General features: G+C 39.7%; 1 protein-coding gene across 3 annotated transcripts in view; it reads right to left on the bottom strand.

The window, feature by feature from the left end:
* The window catches only part of DOCK4 (dedicator of cytokinesis 4), a 428,176-nt gene that overhangs the window by 167,700 nt on the left and 237,438 nt on the right, over positions 1-23,038 (bottom strand). For all 3 annotated transcript variants that reach the window (XM_032871243.1, XM_032871262.1, XM_032871253.1), the window contains exons 11-13: positions 22,392-22,524; positions 18,511-18,599; positions 1,380-1,505 (exon numbers count right to left, since the gene is read on the bottom strand). In XM_032871243.1, the coding sequence (XP_032727134.1) occupies positions 1,380-1,505; positions 18,511-18,599; positions 22,392-22,524 (348 nt within the window). The remainder of the gene's footprint in view (positions 1-1,379; positions 1,506-18,510; positions 18,600-22,391; positions 22,525-23,038) is intronic.

The raw sequence follows: 23,038 nt of genomic DNA, 5'->3' as shown, positions 1-23,038 counted from the left end.
TGGGGTCCGGGAGACTGACTGCCTGAGCAGGGAGAACTTTGCCACTCTATGGTGGTGGTGCAGCAGAGGGACAGACGTAAGCCTTCTTCCACTCGAAGTTCATTTCCATCATTAAAGCCAGACAAAAGGGACATGAGCACAGCACATCCCAGACAATTATTCAGCTGGTGAAGTGTCATGTTGCTTTGTGTTTTTCCACTTGTCAATGATACTGCCCAGAGACCAAGCTGAGGAATTCTTCCAGCAGCTGTCTGCATTCTGTTTGAAAATATGTTTTTTATATTAGATTTGCCCATCAATTTGCTTCCTGGAGGCATGAAATTTTTTTCTTTTTTTGTTACAAAGGAAATACCAGTTATTTATAGCAACTGAAGGAAATAATGATGGGGTGTGAGAGCAACTGAGTAACAGGCCACCAAGTAAACAGTTCTATAAACAGTCATTTTCAACAACAGTAGCATGAGATGCTCAGGCAGAGCCGGTCCCTAAGCCAGGTCAGGTCATCTCAGGAAATTTCCAGGCTCTTGCTGAGCCTTCCCTGCATGAACAGATTTGCATGAAGAGATCACGAGATGCTGCAACAGGGCAATGCTGGTCATTTCTGCATCACATGAGGTCTTCATGCGCAGCGGTCTCACCATCCCTCTCAACAGCTGTGCTGGGAGCCTTGTCCGTTGCAACTGCCCGTGCTTGCTTCCATGTACGAGATTTAACCAGAGATTTACCTGATCTAGTTTCTAAAAATACTGTTAACAATTTCAGAGTATTTCATCTGGTCTACATTTCTCTTGGTTGTAGAGGGTGGGATGTGGGGCACGGAGAAATGTTACCACTTGGCATTTACTTGAACAGCGTGACTCTCATTAAACACTTAAAATTAGATGCTTTTTTTGAGTCCTTTCAGATTGTTAGGAGAGATCTGAATAAATCTCAAACAGAAGTAGGAAAGGTGTAGAAATACGTATGGTATTTGCATATGGCTGCTTATTTACATATACACAACTTAGAAAAATCCTCCAAGAAGGGCAAAATGCTACTCAACAATTATTCTTATCAAAACCTGTAAGGATTTCCCCTAAGTGACTTCACTAACATTTTCCACCCAAGGGTAAAATATTTTCTGGATCCTACCCCAGTTTTCCTTCTTTTTAAGGGTCACAAAGAATGTAGCATGGCCCTCTAAGTTATCCACCCCAATATAATCAAAATGTAAAGATATTTTTAAGAAATCTTTGCTTATTTATTATCATATAACTCATTTCCTTCTTTAGCATGGCCCATTTGAACTCTTCAAACCTGACTATCTGAAAAATTTCTTAAGTGTCAAACACGGACATAATAAGCATATGTCAACCTTTGGTCCATCTCAAGTCACTTACCAGGCATGATGATATTAGAAAAACCCAACTTCCTCGTTATAGACACTCCGTGAGAAAATACTGATGAGTATTCTCTTCTGATTTGTTCAATGTCTCCATGTAATAGCTGTAGGGAAACTGCTAAACCTAAAATAAATGAGAGATACCAGAGTAAAAAATAGAAGGACAGAAATAGCATGAATGGAAATCTGAACTTGCTTCAACAAGCCCGCAACTATAATAGCATTGTTTTAAATGAAAGGTTACTATGCAGACAAAATTTTAAAAAATCTATAGGAATAATTTCTAGAAAACATTTTTCTAACTTGACTCTCTGAGTTTTCCTGTGTTTAAGGAGGTTCATAGCGACTGGAAAAAACTTGAGCAGAACACCAAGAAGAGGAAGTCTTGTTTCAGCCCCTATACCCTCTTCTCCAGCAACCCCCGCCAGAAGGAAATGTCCTTGCACAAACACTCATGCCAGCAACTGTCATGGCTACCTGGCCCTTGAAGATACTGATCTCAAAAGTGGAGTTCTCATTTCCTTTAACTCTATAAAACCTATGAATACTTACTAAACACCATAAAGGTAGACACAACGATAAAGTCATGTAATAATTCAAGGATTTTAGGGATATTCATAGAGAATTTCTTAAAACATAAGTAACAGGGTTGCCTGGCTGGGGTAAGTGTCTATTCTTGGTTTTGGCTTAGGTTGTGATCTCAGGATCATGACACTGAGCACTGCAAAGGGCTCCGCGCTCAGCAACGAGTCTGCGTGGGATTTTCTCGCTCTCTGTCTCTGCCCTTCCTCCTGCTCATGCACACATTCTCCGCCTCTCAAATAAATAAACAAATAAATAAATCTTAACAAACTTAAGTAACAAAGGTGGTTATAACAAAACCAAGATTATATTAATATTATGTGCATTAGAAATTCCTAATGGCATTATTTTCTGAGAAGAATTTAGCAGGATACAGGCCACTTTGACAAATAAAAGGGTATTTAGTTGGTAAAATAGTAAAATTATCTTTTTTTAAACCCCAATTATAGTGACATCACTAGAGTGGGATATATAAAAGATGAAAGATAAATTATTCTTATCTATTTTCCCCAAATCTCAGACAAAAGAAGTACAGAAAGGAAATTAATGTCATCTTTGTGAATATATTTGTATATTTCTGAGAGGCTACTTCTGTTTTTTAACTCCCTCTTGCTTTTCTTCTGTTATTTTAAACAAGAAAGAACAAAAAGAAAGTATGTTACTTACATTAGTGATAGAAAATGAAGCCGATCAAAGCAGACTTATTTTTAAAACTTCCAGTCATCACTAAACTGAACTCAATTTTTTTCTTATTTATTTTATTATTTGTTTTAAATGAAAATTTTTAGGTAGTTATCATTCAGTGCAATGTTGGTTTCTGGAGTAGAATTCAGTGGTTCATCACTTACATACAACACCCAGTGCTCATCACAAGTGCCCTCCTTAATCCCCATCACCCATCTAGCCCACCCCCCCAATCAACTCTCAGTTTGTTCTCTATGATTAAAAGTTTCTTATGGCTTGTTTCCCTCTCTCCTTTTTTTCTTTTCCCCCTTCCCATATGTTCATCTGTTTTCCTTCTTGAACGTCACACATGAATGAGATCACGGTATTTGTCTTTGACTGACGGACTTCACTTAGAGTAATAGATCTAGCTCCGTCCATGTCTTTGCATATGGCAAGATTTCATTCTCTTTGATGGCTGAGGAATATTCATTGTATATCAATATACTACATCTTCTTTATCCATTTATCAGTCAATGGACATTTGGGGTCTTTCCGTAGTTCAGGTATTACTGATGATATTGCTGTAAACATCAGGGTGCACGCATCCCTTCGAATCCATATTTCTGTATCCTTGGAGTAAACAGCTAGTATGAACTCAATTTTAAAATGTACTTGGATGGTCGGCTCAAGCGGATAATAAATTTGTGCTCCAAAGATTCTCTATCTATATCATTACTTACCACGTGCAAGCTATCATTCCCCATTCATAATTTATAGTACTTCAATATTATCTCAAACATGAACCATAAGAATGACAACAATCATGCTGGCATAAAAAAGAAATGCAAAGTGTATCCAGCACACATCTACATTAGGATCTTCCCTTCATTCTCCCTCAACGGAGTGAACAAATAACAACAAAAGCAGTGTCTTGTTAGTTAGTTCGCTTGGTTTTCAATAAAGTGGTTAAAACATCAGGAAAATTTGTTTAAAAAAAAAAAAAAGCATTAGGTCAGAGAGAAGATGGAGCCTTTCCTGGGGTTCAAATCTGACCTAGATGGGGCATACCCAAGGGTCAGAGACTAAAGAAGTGAAGGACAGGGCAGGACTGCATCATTATGTCCTCATACTTTTCAGTGTGTGGGTCCAAGAGAATGTGTAAAAGAGTTATTATCAGAATTAGGTTAAATCTGGTGGGTACTCAGGAACATTAATTAAATGTTCATTCCATTTTTACCTACCTTTCCTTTATCCCTCTCCCATCCCCCCCTCCATTTGAGTTGGGTGACTGAAGGTAACACAACGGAGGAGCACCTGCCCACCAGTGCCCACAAGGAATGAAAGAGGGGAGTATAAGTGGTCTGGACGGTTTGACAGTGAAACAGTGGGTGCAGCTTCGGGATACTTTAATGTGGTGCTATTGGTTCCTTTTAAAACCCAGAGGCAGGAGGATGAAGACAAACTAACATGTGTTATAATCCATCTGTCCCAACAGCTATTTCTTCCTGACTCACGCTCTCCCACTACCCCCACCTCATTACTGGTGTTTCTGTTCTCTACCCACTTCTGTCCTTTTGCCTTCAAAACACTCACCCACACCATCACCATCACCATTAACATCATCAGGAGCTGATATTTGTAGACTAGCAGTGTGTGCCAGACATGGTACGTAAGAACAGTCCCTCCCGCTGGGAAGAACACTGCTCAAATATGGAACACCAGAAACGATGCTTTCAAATACAGAATCAGATGGATTTAACAAAATTCTTGAGGTCCTGTAATTTTTTTGCAAGTGAAGATCAATTCACTAGGACTTCTCATCAAAGGATCTGATCTGAGACACCGTCAACATTTTGTGGCATGTGTAAAGGAAGAAAAGAACTGACTAGTAATGAAAAGCAAAGACATCATGCTATTCGGGGTAGGGGCTGGAAGAAGGTAAAGTGACTAGAATTCTGGTTTTGCCCTATGGGAGCCAGAATTCATTTAACCATCAGTGACTTGTTTTTTTTTTTTGTTTTGTTTTATTTTTTTTAATGTAAGCTGAAACCTAACAAGATAAAACAATGAAAAAAGAAAAGCATTCAGTCAAAGACAGTGCTTAAGAAAATTCAAGATAGGGGCACCTAGGTGGCTCAGTGGGTTAAGGCCTCTGCTTTCGGCTCAGGTCATGATCTCGGGGTCCTGGGATCGAGCCCCGCATCAGGCCCTCTGCTCAGAGGGGAGCCAGCTCCCCCCCTCTCTCTGCCTGCTGCTCTGCCTACTTGTGACCTCTCCCTCTCTCTGTCAAATAAATAAATAAAATCTTTAAAAAAAATAAAAAAGAAAATTCAAGATAGAAAAATAATATGTGTTAGGGAAGGATATATGTAAACATGAAAAGAGAACTACATCAATATATTTTAAACAGTAAGTGCCACAGAGATTAGAGAATGCAAAAGGATAAGAGAGGACCCAATTAGGGGAAAACAGGGGAAAGCCAGCTTGTAGATGAATGAAAGAAAGGAGGAAATGACAGGGGGATATCAGACAAAACACTATTGGGCTGGGGGACATTGTATTTTAAGAGTTAAACCTGTCTTAAAATTTGGTTAGAAGGTTTGGCACTTTTCATTCTGGAGCTTTAGAAGATATAGATTAAAGCCCTAGGTGTAATGATTTCCTTTGTCTTGCTGAGTGACACCAATTTGGAGGAAAGGAGAAGGTTCTACCATTTTGAGGTGCTTCGATTTCTTCAAACCAAAGAGCTCACAAATTGTCAAGAATTGGAAAGGCCGACTGAACTGAGGGCTTCATCACAATTTACTTGGCTCTTCCTAAATCATCATTTTTTTTTCCATTAAAAAAATAAATAAATAAAGAGGAAAAAAAAAATCCCACAACACTCAACATGCAACGTTCAAGAGTGGGTATACGTTCAATAAAACAAAAAACATGATTAAGGGTGAGTCCACAGGCACTAACTCACAAAAAACCATAGCAATACCACTTATTTTTCCATCAAGGAAACTCCAGATTCTATTTTTATTGTGGCCCTTAATTATTGTGGCCCATGACAAAAACCAACAGGTTGGATAAAAGAGTCAGCAGAACAATAAGAAATAATGCATTAAGATGAGGAAACTACTCATCACTACAAAGGAGAGACTCATCAAATACTCACCCTTTCCAACTATCTGAGGATTACCCTATCCTTTCAGGAATGGTCATTCATGACACAGGGTGTGTTCACAGAGCAGTATTTTTGTTTCTATTCTTTTCCTTTTCAGCTGACTTCTCTGTTCTCACCTTATACCTGCTATCTCTGGGGCTAGGACTTCTAACTAAAATTTTATGTGTTGTACGCCTGAAACTAATATAACATGGTATCAACTATACTCAAATAACAAGTTTTTAATTAAATTTAAAAAATAAAATTTTATTTGTACACTAGCTTAGTACTGCTACAATTTAAACTGCCCATTTTGGGCATACCAGTAACTTTCAGCTTGAGAGGAGGGTGGAAGGTGGGATATAAGGATATATGTGGTAGGGTTCCTACTCAAAGGACATGATAATCTCATACGGAACATAAGACACACACATATAAATAAAATGTAAAGCAGAATGGGTTACGAGTATGATACGACTATTAAAATAAGGAAACAAAAAAAATAAAATAAGGAAGCATTACTGACTGAGGGAATTTGAAAGTTCAGGGAAGATTTTTTGGAAAAAAAAAACAGGAATATAAGCTGAAGAATCAACTTATATTTCACAAAATATATCAATAATGTTTTACAGTTACTTTTTCCCAGTCCTTAATCCAAGTACCAAAATTGAAACTGCTAAGGGAGAACTGTTCCTCTTATTAAAAGAAGCAATCATTAAACTGAACATTTTTATCTGCCTAGATGTTTAAGAGCCAATTACAATGATTTGATATCTAATTTTGAACAAAGGCATAGACATTAATTAATCTAGAGTCTGTCACAAAATAATGTATTTTTCACGATAAAACTCCCCTTACAGAGCAGTAGTAGAGGAAAGAAAGACTTCGTATCTGTTAAATCAAACATGGTTGATTATTTGGTAGCTCCAATTTCACGGGAATTGAAGTTAACTCACTCCATAAGATGACTCCTTTTAAATTCATGAAATTCTGCACTTTTATATAAAAAATGCCAAGCACAGCATGATTTATAAGTAGCATGCAAAATTAATTTTAGACTAGATCAGCCATTTTACCACCAGTGAACCAAATAACATGTAGCTGTGACTGTACAGCAATGCAAAAATTTAAAAATGACAAATATATTTGATAAATACATGTTGTAATTAAGTGTGTAAGAAGTATAACATACAGCTTCATGACTCTGTCAAATGTTAACTTCTCTGTGCTCTGGTTTCCATATCTGTAAAAATCAAGATAATAATGATACCAATTCCATAAAACACTTTGGGTGGTATCTAGCACAAAGGGAGTGTTCAACAGTGTTGGCTGCTATTACTACAACTACCATTGCCCCTACCATTATATAATATCATTGTTTCTGTTCTTATTCCTCCCTACCATGAATATCAACAAATTACCTTCCATCAGAAAAATGTTCAGCATTCTCTAAGTGCCATATGCAAAGACGATTTTCCTTTCAATAGGCATGCCCACTTACCACTAGATTAAGCCAAGTGCTACAAATCTCCTGGATATTGGAATGATGAAGGTCTACGGAGGCTTTGGGGGAAAATCAGTCTATCATGAGCAATACTCAATTACCAGAGATTTGACAAAGATATAAGTGATAAATATAAGTAGGCAATGTGCACCGACATGTGAAGACGGGGAAATTCCTAATAGTGCAGGGAAAGCCAGAAAAATAAGCAGCCATAATTAATGAAGGCCATAATTAATTACTCTTATTCTAAACGCAAAAGAAGTCATTGGAGAATTTTAAATAAACGAAACATGATCCAATTTGCATTTTAAGAAAGTTTTCTTAGTGTTATCTGGCCAAAATGGGCCAGAAAGATAAAGAGTGGAACTGATGAGCACAATTAAAGGATACTAGAGATATGAAGGCAGGAAATAATGGAGGCCATGCTGATATGGTTAAAACAGAGATGGAAAAAGGTGGTAAAAAAAACCCTACATATTGGCATATAAGAAGTCATATCTTCATAGTATATTAGATGTGGGAGTATGAGGGAAAACAAGGAATCATGGAAGACTCCTGAGTGTCTGACCTGAGAAACTGTAGAAAATGTCGCTGTGTACTGAGTTGGGAAGATAAGAGAAGAAACAGCCATCTATACTGTCTTTTATAAATGCATAATTGACCTTTAGCTGTGTTATTTTTATTTATTTGTTAGACGGGGAGAGAGAGAGAGAGAGAGCACACAAGTAGGGGGAGTGACAGGCAGATGGAGAAGCAGAGAGCCTGATGACGGACTTAATCCCAGGATCCTGGGAACATGACAGGAGCTGAAAGCAGATGCTTAACCAACTGAGCCACCCAGGTATCCCTAGTGGTGTTATTTTTCATGAGGATTTGGATTATGTTCTGTGTCACTTGCCTTCAGCCTGAAGAACTTTAGTATTTCTTGCAAAGCAGATTTGTTAGCAAAAAATTCTTTGTTTTCAGTCTTGTCTTTATTTTGGCTAGAATTTTGAAAGATAGTTTTGCTGGATATAAGATTCTTGATTGACACTTCAATGGGTTTTTTTTGTTTGTTTGTTTGTTTTATTGCTTGTGTTTTAAACATTCAAATCTTTGAAAATGTCATCACTGCCTTCTGACTGCCACTGTATTTTATGAGAAGTCAGTAGTTATTTCCTGGGATTCCCCTGTGTACGATGAGTAATTTTTCTCTTGTTGCTTTCAAAAATTCTGTCTTTGTCTTTCAGCATTATTACTATGATGTGTTTGCATGTGGATCTCTTCCTGTTTACCATACTTGAAGTCACTGTGCTCCTTGGATATACAGCTTAATTGTTTTCATCAAATTTGGGAAGTTTTCTGCCAGTATGTCTCCAAATACTTTTCCTACTCCTCTCTCTCCTCTCCTTCTGGTACTCCCATTTTGTATATATTGGTACACTTGATGGTATATTTTTCTGAGGTTCTGTTTGTTTTTCTTCACTCTTTTTTTTTAAAGATTTTATTTATTTATTTGAGAGAGAGAGAGAGACCACCATTAGAGGGGGGAGGGTCAGAGGGAGAAGCACAGGGAGGGAGCCCAATGCCGGACTCGATTATGGGACTCCAGGATCATGACCTGAGCTGAAGGCAGTTGCTAAACCAACTGAGCCACTCAGGCACCTTTCATTCTTTAAAAAACAAAGAAACAACAACAACAACAAAACCCCAAACAAACAAAAAACCAAAACCCAAAACAAACAAACCAAAAACCCTTTTCCCAAGTTTCCACTTTCAGGAATTCAAATTTCTCCTTACTCTGTTTCAAATAAAGTCATTTCCTTTCAGGATGGCTTCTGAAATTTTTCTCTTTATGAACTGCCTCTCCCCCCAGCCAAATCTTTGATCCACTGCTCCAGAGTTGAAGACGGGAACAGTGGTCCATTCTTTAGAGTGACACCTCTGCCTCATGGATAAGGGCCTAGGCTGGGGCAGTAATCTCTGGTGTTCTCAAGTTGCTGCTCTCTGTGTGGTACCTTCATCCAATGAGCAAGCTGGGGCACAGGCAACTGATGCCCCAGTATTCTTGGCCTGCTGCTTCTCAGGTAGAGCCATTGTCCCATGAGTGGGGGTTGGGCACAAGAAGGGAGACCCCCCCTACCTCATAGCCACTTCTGCCAGAAATTTAGGCTCTGCAATTCAGAGCTAAGGGAGATGAAAAATGCTGGGAGCCTTTACCTCTCAAATCAGAAATGATATCCCCTGACTGAGAGTTCAGGGAAGAAGGAATCCCATCTTCTTAGTCACATGTGCCTGGAGAAGAACATCCATCATATGGAGCAAGGGCAGGTGGGAACGAGCAAGTGGGCTGTGGCACTAGTGTCTCCAAGTCTCTCTCCTTTTATCAAGATTTCATCTGACTCTTGAATAAGTATCTCTTTATATGCTATATATGCTTGGAAAAACGTTCAAATCTTATTTAAATATATGACCTTTACCAGTTACAGCTGTTTCAGCTTGGATTGCATCTATGTAGCCCCTGAGGCTGCTCCTCTGCAGTAGAACTCTAAAAACATTATTTTCTTAAAAATTTATTTATTCTAGAGAAAGAGAGAGAGAGAGAGAGAGAGAGAGCAAGTGGGGGAGGGGCAGAGGGACAGAATCCTCAAGCAGACACCCTGCTGAGTGCAGAGCCTGACCATGAGATCATGACCTAAGCCAAAACCAAGAGTTGGACACTTAACTGAGTCACCAAGGCACCCCTAAAAACACCATTTCTTAATAGTATTTGCATACTTTGTGACTGGGAGGTAGGAGCTATGGGGGTGGGAACAATTGTTAGAACTTCTAAACTTGAAGTACAAAATCACTAACATCATGAGGTAGCAGCAAAACCTGAAAAAGATGGTTTTACTAGATTCTTTCATAAAATCATCTTCAGTAAAACCTGCTTATTTCTAAAACATTTCAGACCTCATTATTATCAGAGCAAGAATATTTACTTCTATTTCTTCCTATGTGCTTGATTTTACAAAATCAATCAACAGAGTTTTGCTTTGGGTACTAGAATATTATATGTGGAGTCTATAAGGTAAGATAATTGACTTTTATTTTATTTTTATTATTATTACTTTTTTTTTTTTTTTTTGAGAGAAAGAGAGAGCACATGCACAAGTGGGGTAGGGGCAGAGAGAAAGAGAATCTTAAGCAAGCTTCATGTCCAGCACCATGCCTGACATGGTGTTCGATCTCATGACCCTGAAATAATGACCTGAGCCAAAATCAAGAGTCAGACACTCAACCAACTGAGACACCCAGGCATTGTAAGATAACTGACTTTTAAAATAAATACAGTAAAACTTTCATCTAATGTAGGTCCAACTCAAGGCCAGAGAGAACTTTTAGGAGTAGATCCTGGCTGCATCAAGTAGTAAAACCTTGGTGGGATTAAGGGAGGTATTTACACAGAGAGGTCAGAGACAGGATCTCACAGTCTCTGGGGTGGAGGAAAGAAAGGAAGCCAAACGTCTAGCAGGAGTGCTGTCAAGTGAAATAGCACTCTTGGAAATGAGTGAATGAAGCAAAAGTCAGAAGCACAAGGAAGATGCTAGAGTGTCAAAATGAACCAGATTAGATAAAGAAATAAAATGAGAGCTGTGACAGCACCAAAAGCCTACTAAATGGTGAATTACACGATCGAGGGGCCTAGTTGCTTAAATGCTCTGTTCAGCAGGACCAGATTACTAAAGGATAAGTGTCCTTTAACACTGTCATCTTGAAATTCTAGACCCTATATTATTAATGTTGCCAATGCTCAAATTTGCGGATGTATCTCTTCTTTCAGATGTAATTTCAAAGCCAACTTGCAGTAAAAAAAAAAAAAAAGAGAGAGAGAGAGAGAGAGAGAGAAGTAAAAGATAAAGTAAAAGAAAATCACTTTCCTTTCATAATATTCACACCTCTATTTCCTACTTTCACACCATATTATTCAGTTTGTGAATGTGCCTATTGCTGAATGTTTCCTAAATCAACTTAACTCATAGAGGATGTGATTTTGACACCACTGAGGATAATCAAACAGCCTGACTCTAGGCTCACCTTCTGAAGATCATTTTCATGAGATCTTTGACTAAATAACCCTATCGATTGGGATGCCTATGCTCTATCATGCAAAAGGTATAAATATGTGCAAATACTCATGTAATTATAATTGCTAGTCCACAGATCGGCATTTCAAAGTTTTGGGAAGACTTTAATGCTTTCTTTAAAGAAGTGGTTAGCCCATGGCTAAGAGTTACAGCAAAAATAAGACCGAAGGAATACATAATAAGCTATGGAACATCAAACTAAAAGACAGAAGAGACATCTGAAACTGTTTACTTTCAGTGAGTCGTAACCAGAAAAGAAATTTACTGACCAGAAATGAGGGATGGAGAGGGGCCCCCTGGCATGCAGTGCAAACTGTAATTGTAGGAGTGGGTGAGACCATTCAGAGGAAATTCACATTTCCTCCTTAACAGAGGAGAATCTTAACCTTAAAAATGTCCTTATGATTCTGGGTAACACTTCAATGGTATACATAAGGATTCCGTCAAGTTTAAAAAGGTGTTTGTTTTTTTACTGGTATATAATAATAATCATTATCATTAACTTGTAATTTTTTCAAAACACAAAGCACATAGTCACTGGCTGAAAACAATTTTTTAAAAATGTACAGAGAACATACTATAGGAGTATAACTTAACATCTAATTATTTTATTCAAATACTTGCTTTTATAACCTGCAAATTTTTTCTATATAGCAAATCCTCCAAATAGTATTGCTAGTGATTATATCTAGATTAGCAAAGTATAAGGAATTTGAAGAATAAAATCAAGCTCTAATCACTACTTCCATTAGTTTATAATTTGTTTTTTTTATACTGCATGAAGCTTTAAAAATACCTTAAAGCATAATTTAATACCATATTTTGAACTCTTTTTTCTTCACTGTCATTAAAAGAGAATGGTTTAGATTAAAGGAAACTGAAAGGATATTACAAATGCATGTCATACAGTCTGGGTTTCTTTTGTCATAAAGGATGTCGAGAAAACTGTCAAAATATGAGTAAGATCTAGAGATACGAGAGTTACATCATGTTAATTTCCTGATTGTGATCATTGTGCTTTGGTTATGTTGCCACGTCCTGGAGTAGGCAGAGGGAAAGAGGAATCATGAGTGCAAAATGTTCTCAAACAGTTCAGGGGGAAAATGTATGTGTTGTGTGTGTGATACATGTATTTATATCTGTATATGTGTTTGTGTATTATATGTATGCTGTACACACACACACACACACACACACACACACATCTATAAACATTAGAAGCACTGAAGCAACCTTAAGAATTATACCAATTCAGGGGCGCCTGGGTAGCTCAGTGGGTTAAAGCCTCTGCCTTCGGCTCAGGTCATGATCTCCGGGTCCTGGGATCGAGCCCCACATCGGGCTCTCTGCTCAGGAGGTAGCCTGCTCCCTGCCCTCCCGCCTCTCTGCCTACTTGTGATCTCTGTCAAATAAATAAATAAAATCTTTAAAAAAAAAAAAAAGAATTATACCAATCCAGTAATGCTATAAATGATTATAGAGAGAGACAGAGCACAATCAAATATGGAGAGACGGATAAAGCAAATGTAGTAAAATGTTAACCTTTGAGAAATTAGGAAATCTTTGTACTACTCGTGCAAATTTTCTGGAAGGAAATTTAGTTGAAAATAAAAAACCTTGAAAGAATAAAAAAGAGAGCATGGTTTAATAGTTTGGGAATTTCAACAGTGAGCACAAAGTTCACATCCCACCTTTCTAGCCAACAGGTGGTGCCAATAAGTACCAATTTTCTTTTAATAATATTAGAAAGTCAAGTATCTAAATGCAACGTTCAAAAATCAGGAGCACTGATACAATCATCAAGAATTCTAGTAGTTCAATAATACTGAATTAAATGACCGCATTGCCCTATAAGGGTAGAATATTCAACCCCAAAATGCAATCTAACTATCACAAGTCTCCTTTCACCTCAGCCAAAGAAGGAACACTGCTCCCTTCCCGCACAGAGTTAAGTAGTTCTCCCTGCACCTATGGGCTCCTCATCAAGGTAATTGCTTTGAATTTGCTATGGGGGTTAAAATGTATAGTTGGTAGGAATGCAACTGTGTACTCTCATCTTGCGAAGGTTAAAAATAGAAAAAAAAAAAAAAAAAAAAAGATTGCAGAAATTGACCTGACTAGTCAATATGATTTCTTCTAGCTGTGAACTACATGTGCAAACAGCAGGAAATATTATTTCATAAATACACAGATAATATGAAAAGATTTTGAAGTTTCTTTCAGGACATACTGAACCAGAGCCAAGGATTTTTACACAGTTTACTTCAAGTCACAGAACTGAATTTGCTTCAGTAAATCACACTGGCTCAGTCTTAGTTCACATTCCTAGCATTCAATTGCTAATGTCTATTGGAGGTGACATTTACAATAACCATTTGCTCAACAAACCTAAGCCAGGCTCATGTCATGAATATTTTTAGAATTTCAAATTCTTACAATATTACTTTTAGGATTTAAAATTCCCACAGAGCACAACTTTGGAAATTTCAAATTACGCAACCTAACTAAATCTAACCAGAGAGATAGGTTAATTCAATTATTATTTTTTTCATCTTTAAAAGTTAAATGGATCACTTGCTATCTTCTCCCAGTTTCTAAACTCAAAGGTAGTGGTTAATGTACCTTTGCAACATAAGTTTTAGGTTCGAGGGGGATAAAAACCAAGTTAGCTAGACAAATCCCTTTATCTATTAAACAGACAAGATTATAACTCCAAGAGATAGAGGGCATCAATGAAGCATAAAGGGCCTGGAAATTAGCTGGAAGAATTTGTACCCAAAACTAATTCAAAGTTATTCTTTTTTTTTCTCTTTAGTACCAGTGACCAAGGAATAGTGGGAGGAAAGCAGGAAAAAAACAATACTTTGTTGAATGAACTCAATTCTCTTGAAAACATCTGACTGCACTGCTTTCATTTAGTCAACAATCCCATGGTTCAAGAAGAAAACAATGGAAGCCAACATATCTAATCACTGTGATAGTTTGAACATTAGGCACCCCAATTCCCATCTTCAATTCTGTGTACCCTTGCTACTCTCACTATTTTGTTTTTAAGGATTTTAAGTAACCTCTATAATCCAAAGTGGGACTCGAACTCATGTTCACAAGATCAAGAGTTGCACTTCCCCTGCTGTTTTTAAGTAAGGCATTTGAGGGCCTCTCTCCCAAAAACGATGCCAAATAGCTCCTGACTGTCTCTCTTCTTTCTTATAACTGCCTTTCTACAAGGAGAATAGCAAGGTGACATAGAACAATGGTCCACCAACATTGACAGGTGGAAACGTCACTGGAAAAAACCAGAGTGGAAGGCAGATAGATGCTGGCCGTGGGCAGCTGGCTGGGGCTCAGGCTTAAGAGGAGGAGTATGGAGAGGGGTGGTCAGAAGAACAGGAAACCAGGGCTCTGCAGAAGAAGCCAAGTATAGAGAACATACAGCTGGCTGCCTAGTAATCAAAGTAGCATAGCAGGCGACAAAATGGAGGATGGATTCTGCCAAAGGTGAAATCCTTCATGCAGGGCTCTGAATACAACGGCTCCTTTCACACCAAAGATGCAGCAAGCGGTGTGTCGTTTCAGTATGATGGTTGTAAACAGACAAGGGAGCACTCGGAATAAGGTGGTTTAGAGGTCACTTACTGGTAGTCTCACTCTGGATTCCACCCAGGATAAGCGGTCCATAGGTCATTAAAACTGGCAAAGCACATGGAATGTGGGGAGCATGTCTATAAGCACCTGGAACTTCCCAAGGAAATAGAATGTGCTACCCTTCCTTCCTGGAAGATTACATTAACCTATGTAATCACAAGACAAGGTTTAAACTGAAAAGTCCTAGGAAGAGGTATTAGCAATCAAATCAGCAGAGACAAGATGGAAGACACGAAGTAGGAAGGCCTGGTGCAAGGATCTAACCTATCCATAATCCACCTACGTCATTCTCAAAGTCTTCATTACGGAGATCAAATCAGAATCCACTCTGCAAAAACGAAACTGCCTTAAGAAAGAGGTAGAATATTCCAGATGATGGCTCCAAAGAGAGTTAACAATAACAGCTAACAATGAACAGATACTTAAACGTATCAAGTGTTGTGCTACACGCTTTGCGTACTCTTTCACCCCAATAACCCTCAGAAGATGGTATTACTATCATCCCAGGAAAACTATGATTCAAATCTAGGACATCCGATTTCCACAGGCAAAGCTCTTAGTGGCTACCCTCTCTGTAAGACGACTCTCATCTATAAGCAGAGAGAAATGTGTACTTCAGCTTTACTGGAACCTTGACCTCATAAGATATAGAATCTGGATTCTATATACCTCTATCTGGAGGTATACACATCAAAGCCCATCACTGAGACCTTCACCATGATTCAAGAGGCAACTGGGAATTACATCAGAGTCTGGACAATGATATATTCAAACAATCCAAGAACAGAGGAATTTCATTCTGCATGAGGCATAGTAGAAAGAGGAAAGGCTTTGGAGTCAATAGGAGTTGGGGGCAAAAAAAATCTATTGGAGCAGGCCAACACATGCTGTCAAGACTGCATCTGTGATGATAAGGAGAAAAGGCAATGCATGGGAAAAATCACAAGGTCAGGGTTAGTTTTACATGTGTTTATTCACATAGGAAGTAACTGCAGGCAAATTAGGAGTAGTGGGACTCCTGGGGAGAGGCATGAAAAGAACTGAAACAAAACCTTTATTTTTTTTCTTAAAGATTTACTTATATATTTGACAGAGAGAGAGAACACACATGTGTGAGCAAGCATGTCGGGTTGGGCTGGCAGGAAGGGGAGGGACAGAATCTCAAGCAGACTCTCCGCTGAGCAAGGAGCCCAATGTGGGGTTCGAGCTCATGACCCAGAGACGGTGACTTGAGACAAAATCAAGAGGTGGATGCTTAACTGAGTGAGCCACCCCGGCAACCCTGAACAAAACCTTTAAATCAAGTCCAGGACAGCACTATCTAACAGAAATTCAATTGGAGCTACCAATGAAATTAAAAATGTTCTAGTAGCCATGCTAAAAAAGTAAAAAGAAAATTGATTCTAGTAATATATTTTATTTAACCATTATCTCCATAATGGTGTCTTTCAACATGTAATCAATATAAAAGTTATTAATGGGATATTTTACATTTTCTTTAAAGCACCAAGTTTTCACAATCCAGTATATATTTTATAATTACAGCACACCTCGATCCAAGGGCTGTAAGCCTTCTATCTAGTGCTCAATAGCCACGTGGCTAGTGCCCAATGAACTGGACAGCACAGGGTTAGAGGTAATTAATGATAAAAAACAGTCCATTGTATCATGAAACCCTGAAAGGCTTAGAACGAACCAGGATTTAGCTAGAAGTCTACTGAAGAATATGGCAAAATTAGTGTTAAAAAAGTGGTATCTCTGCCATCTTACCAAGGGTACATTTAGATTATATCCTTTGGTCTATACACTAGTGTTATTTTAATTCCACAGAAAAAGGGAAGACAAGTCTACATCCCAGTTTTTTTTTTTTAATATTTATTTATTTATTTGATAGACAGAGATCACAAGGAGGCAGAGAGGCAGGCAGAGAGAGAGGAGGAAACAGCCTCCCTGCTGAGCAGAGAGCCCGATGCGGGGCCCGATCCCAGGACTCCAGGATCATGATCTGAGCAGAAGGCAGAGGCTTTAACCCACTGAGCCACCCAGGTGCCCCTACATCCCAGTTTCTAAACTATCTTATCACTTCTGGGGAGCCTGGGTGGCTCATGGGTTAAGCGTCTGCCGTCAGCTCAGGTCATGATCATAACGTCCTGGGGTCGAGTCCTACACTGGGCTCCCTGCTCAGTGGGGAGCCTGCTTCTCCCTCTGCCTGCCACTCCCCTTGCTTGTGTTCTCTCTCTCTCTCAAATACATACATAAAATCTTAAAAAGAAATAAAGTATCTTAAATCTTCATGTTGTGTTCTACTACTACCATCTCTTCCTGGTGCTTTAGGGATTCTGCCCTCAACTGCTCCAAGTCTCTTGTTTATTCAGTGGTAGCTGAAGGACTTGGAGAGGAGTAGATAGAACCAAAGTTCCCTCCCCAACTCTTGGGAAAGGGAGGAGAAACTGACTTCATCCCTCATTACAACCTGAATGCTGTCACATGTGTGACTTGTGGATGCTTAGGGCTCTCACTGTACCAAAAAAGTTTCTGTTTGCAGTTACTTCTTCTTTGTGGGTCAGTTTGGCCTAGTAAGATGGGCAGGGTCTGAAAAGAAGGTGGTTTGAGTTTCGATTCTTGTTCTAAATTACCAGGCAGGCCGGACTAGAACATAAATATCGACACTCAAGTTACTTTAAAAATGAGTCTTAAAAGAAAAAAATGCATTCAGTTATCAAATACATTACTTAATTTGAAGTTTGTTTGTTTGTTTGTTTTTTTATGTCAATGAAGCCACAAAGCTACCTAGTTTATTTGCTTCAATATAGGCTGGAAGGGGGGATGGGGAGCAAAGAAGGGTCACCCAGTTTGGTCCACTGACCAAACTCAAAGACGCCACTACATATGTTATATAATGCAGTATTTATGAAGTCACTAGGTTAAGAATATTTAGCACGTATCATATATAACTTATAATGCTATATATTTCAGTTCCCTTAACAAGTGTGCCTCCATTTTTCTGTAGGTGACACTGCAGTCAACATGGTTCATCTTCCTAGCCAATTTCAACACAGGAACCTGTGTGTTTGTTCCCAGCACTGCTCCCAGCTGTAGACAGTGAAGCAGGTTTTTCTTAGACCTCACTGGCCAATTTCTGTCCATTGACCTACTCCACACTACACTCAGGAACCCAGGCATATTTGTCATTTGGGTTTTAGTGACTGGTAACAACTTAGAGGCCCCATGACTTGGCATATTGAACAAATTCAGTTACTCTGCCTTGTTTCAAAACGGGAACAGAAGACATTTTTTAAACAGAGTTACAGCTACAAGCCTATCAAAGGTCAGGGAGACGTACCAGATTGTTTGCTGCACATTTTTAAAGTTATGAAGCAAATGCAGAGAAAAACAAAGGGCAGTTCATCTCCTTCTTACACAGATACATAAAACAAAAGGCCTGAAATGAAAAGTGGAGGGACACACTCACCTGCGTTGGAGCCCGTCAAATTGTAACGTGCATTCAGTTTCTTGATGATGTTCTCATGGATTTGGTACCACTCACTCTCTGTGTTACACCTAGAAAACATTAACACTCTGTTAAGCTTTGATAATGGATCAGATCAAACAATGACCTTACTAGCACACCTGCTCTTTCTGGAATAACCACCGTACGGTACCTCCTTAAATCTCCTTGGGAACGCCCCCAAACTGGTCGGTTTTGGCATAACTGCCCCATGATGAGCAAGATGCCCATGTCTGGTAAGTGCATGACCACCTACCTTGTGCCAGAAGGGGTTGTGATGAGCTCACAATTTATGAGGTCCCCCTCACCTCAAAATCTCAGAGGACGATGCACACAGTGAAAGGCAGTGCAGACCAAAAGCCCTACTCCCTGGATTTGAACCCTATTAACTGAGTTACATCCTTTAGACAAGTTATTTATGCTCCCTGTGCCTTGGTTTCTTCACCTGTGAAAAGGGGGTAATATACTGCAATTAAACAAGCTTGGGCCTAGGATAATGCTAGGCATATACTCCATGCTCCACGAATGTAAGTTCTCATTTGTGGGTTTCTACCTACGGTAACATGATCGAGTTTGATTAGCATAAGGACATAGCAAAACAGGCAAAATATAACTGAGGTTAACACAACTTGCAAGGGGGTCATTCAAATTGTCTCTTGCGCTAAAGAGTAATCAAAGTTCCCCAACTCTTCCTCTTCTGGGCAAAAGGGCATCTTTCTATCTTCTTACTCTCACAGCCATCTGTACCTTGTTCCTTCAGCTCTTGTCACTTGCTAGCTCATGCCATTTTTGTTAAACATGCTGTAGTTCACCTAGGAAACTTTTAAGGTCCTTGAGGAATGGATCTAGGACCTGTTGATATGTTTCCCCCTTGGGACTTTGAACATTGTGGATGCTTAAAAAGCACACAATGGATTAATGAATGGCTGGATGTCTCCTTGTCTGGCAACTCCTGATGGCTCCTAAATATTGAGGCTGGTCATCCTTCCTTACTGCCGTGACTGTCCCGGTTGGGGGTGGGGGGAATGCCTCCCTCATTTGAGTATGTTTGTAAATTACAACTAACTTTTATCAACCACATATTCTCCCTTCCAAGGGTCCTGAATATGAAGATTCTATACACTATCGATCAAAACGCTCCACAGTAGATTCCTTTTCCTTGTGATCTCGTCTGTAGCAGACAGTTCACAATTTGACTACATATTTATTTCATCACCATATGCTTTTCCAGGATGAACAAGATGAAGGTCATTTTTGGGCCACGTAACAATAGGGTACCAGACGGCGCACTGAATCTTAGAAGGCAAGGAAATTAGATGAAATGAAACCATCCCACCTGTTCAGCTGCAGGACAACAAATTGCCATTTAGTATATTCTGTCTCTAGTTTTCTTATTTCAGCTCAGTGGGGAAGAGATGGCCTCCTTCCTATTAGTGAAGTGACTCCAGAATTCATTTTTTTAACCTACAGAATTCCATGTAAAATCAAGCTCAAGTATGTGACTGAAATAGCTTCCGGTCTCACATAAGGTATTTGTTACAGCTCCGTATTTGAGACCCAGATGGGTTAGGGATTCGGTCACACTAACAAACAGAAATTTCTTCCAAATTGCTTCTAACAGGCACTTCCTTAAAATGTTCTACTAAAATCACACTTTAGTCTTAACCTAGAGTGACTGTTTTGATCGGCTGGCATGCTTCCTGAAACGGACTCATAATTTGCTGAACTGCCATTTTTAAGGGGATCTCTTCTCCAGCAAGAATCATCTAAAACCTTATTTGATGCTTATAAAAAAAAAAAACAGACATAACAACCATAAAGAGCAACACAGTTTATTGTTATGCGAGGGAGCATCTCCCATAGGCAGAGCTGGACTTCATGGGTCTTCTTCAGCAGGCTGCATAATCAAGGGGGATGGCATGACCGTTGGTCCTGTTTTCCCAAAGGCAAGATAGAGTGCTTCCTACCCATGCCTGCAAAGACTACTCTAAGGAACGATGAAACTGTTTACAAGGAATTCTAGTTTTCTTAAAAAGCAAGAGGCTGGTCATCCTTCCTTACTGGTCATACTTCCTTACTCCCCACACAATAGCATCATTATCACATTACTGGATGGTGGTGTCAAAATAACACCCAGAAGCTTAGGACCTTTGACATCTCAAATTCTGGAGTCAGTCCTGACTTCAAATCTGGTTCCTGTTCTTATGAATCCGGTGACTTGGGGCATCATCTAGCCTCTCTGTCCCTTTACGTGGAAATCAGAGCCAACAGCACCTGTTTCATGGGTATGTCATGAGGATAAAGTCACATGATACATGGAAAATGCTTAACACAGTTCCTCGCAGGTAGTAAGCACACTGTAAATGGTGTCCATTCTCCCCAGAATTATTTAAAAAACACTGCATTTAATGATCACCAGGAGAGTTTGGAAAGAGGATTATCATGGAAATTGAGGGCCACCACAGGATAAAAAGAGTAGTGAGTTTTACTACCTGCTAGTTTCACCCAAAGTTTGCAAGTTAAAATCAAGGTCACAGATTTTATCCCTCTTAAAAGAGAACAGACAGAATTGCTGGTCCTAAACCACAGGCTATAGACAAATCTTTGTCAACTAATTAGCAAATGTGTGGCATAGGTCCCAGGGGCACTGGGTGGAGAATGGATAAATCCATGAAACCCTCCAGCAGTGGTCAAAAAGCAATTTGAAGTCTACGTCCTACAGGCAGTGGGCCACGCATATGAACCCAACATAGGAAAACTATTGGCAAATGTTGGGTTTATCAACTCCATAGACAGAAATGAAACTCAAGTAAGCTCGCTCTTGGAGGTGGCCAGCAGTATGGTCCCCAAACAAGGAATGAGCCCACTCCCCTACCCATTCCCTCAACCCAGAGTGAGGGAATTACAGTATATCAACTCTCAATTTTCAAACCTGTGGGGAGATGCTCAGGGCAGGGTGGTTTAAAACCACGTGCATTTAAAAAAAATCAACCAACTGATTTGGAGTACATGAAGTGATTTTCTTAGTGGAGTGCCAGAAGTTGAACTGTGTCTCCCCACAAAAAAAAAAAAAAAAAAAAAGAATATTGAAGTCCTAAGCTCTAGTACCTCAGACTGTGACCTTATTTGGACACAGAGGTAATCAAGTTAAAATCAGGTCACTGGGGTGGGACTCCATCCTAATATAACTATGCTCTCATAACAGGTGGAAATATGGACACAGAGATGAAGGCAATGCTGGGCAGTGTCACAGAACACTGAAAACAACCAGCAACCACCAGAAACTAGGAGAGAAAGGCACAGAACAGACTGTCCGTCCGATCTCTCAGAAGCTATCAACCAAGCCACCACCCTGACCGAGGACTTGCCACCTCCAGAACTGAGATAATCACCTCCTGTGGCTTAAGCCTCTCTCTTCTTCCCAGCACTTTGTTGGGCAGAGCTAGCAAACTCATAATACATGAAAGAAAAGGGAAATCACCTACTTGCACCTTCTGTTCCGAATTCTAATTAGTTTGTGTTAAAAACTATGTCCATTTTCCAAGAACAAATGAACTGAGGGTAAGGACAGGTTTGGTTTTTAAGTTCAGAGGAGGTACTCTGTGACATGGATCGTCCACCCCACGCTTATTGTGTTTGTATTCTTGGGTTCTTGATTTCACAGTTCCTCTGACTGCTGAGGGGGCTCGCCTGTGGCAAGTCTCCACATTAAGATTAGGAGGGGTGGCTTATGAACTCAACCCCACCCCCTGTTCTCCCATGATCTCCTTGGAGTGACCTTTGCCACATGGCACCCACACGTGCCCCCGCTCCCGCCCCAGCGCCTCCATGGGCGTGCTTCTTACATGTACACCTTCAGGATGAGGTCATCTTTTGTCTCTCCGGTCAGAAGGTCAGCAATGCTAAGAACTGCACAGCCAAAAGGTCGCCGGTACTGGGCGCTACAGGCATTCTTTTTCTCTCCTGCTCCCATTCGACCTGTTCAATGGAGAAGCAAACATGACCCATGCAGCCACTCGACCAGTGCACCTTCAGCGGATACAGAGACCCTAACCAATGGAACTGGGCAATGAAAGGGCCCAGGAGATGGGGCTTCAGTTCTTGACTCTCCTTTCCAGGCACCTTGCTGTGTGACCTCGGGCTCATCGATGAAACTCTGGGCACCAGCTATCACCAACGAAACACTGAGATTGGAGCTGATCCTCTGTTTGGGAACCCTTCCCCAAGGATTCATGAAGACAACCCAGGAGGTCTGGCTCAACAAATGCAATAATGGTGCCATTTCATTTTTCTATTTTTTGAAAAAATTTCCATACTTAAAGAACTATTTCAAATATTTCACCTTTGAAAGGAAGCAGTGTGAGATCCCCTGAAGCTAAAACAAGCAAGCAAAGACGATCAAATGAGTGCGCAGGTCCCTTTCCTGACCCAGGGCTCAGGCTGATTACAATTCAGCCAAGGGCTAAACTCTCCTGGGATGCTTTTCACTCTG

This window comes from Lontra canadensis, unplaced genomic scaffold, assembly GCF_010015895.1.
Source record: "Lontra canadensis isolate GAN:19392208 unplaced genomic scaffold, GSC_riverotter_1.0 scaffold2, whole genome shotgun sequence".
In the NCBI taxonomy this organism is placed as follows: domain Eukaryota; kingdom Metazoa; phylum Chordata; class Mammalia; order Carnivora; family Mustelidae; genus Lontra; species Lontra canadensis.
Note: the sequence above shows the minus strand (reverse complement) of the source record. Positions and strands in the feature narration are given on the sequence as shown.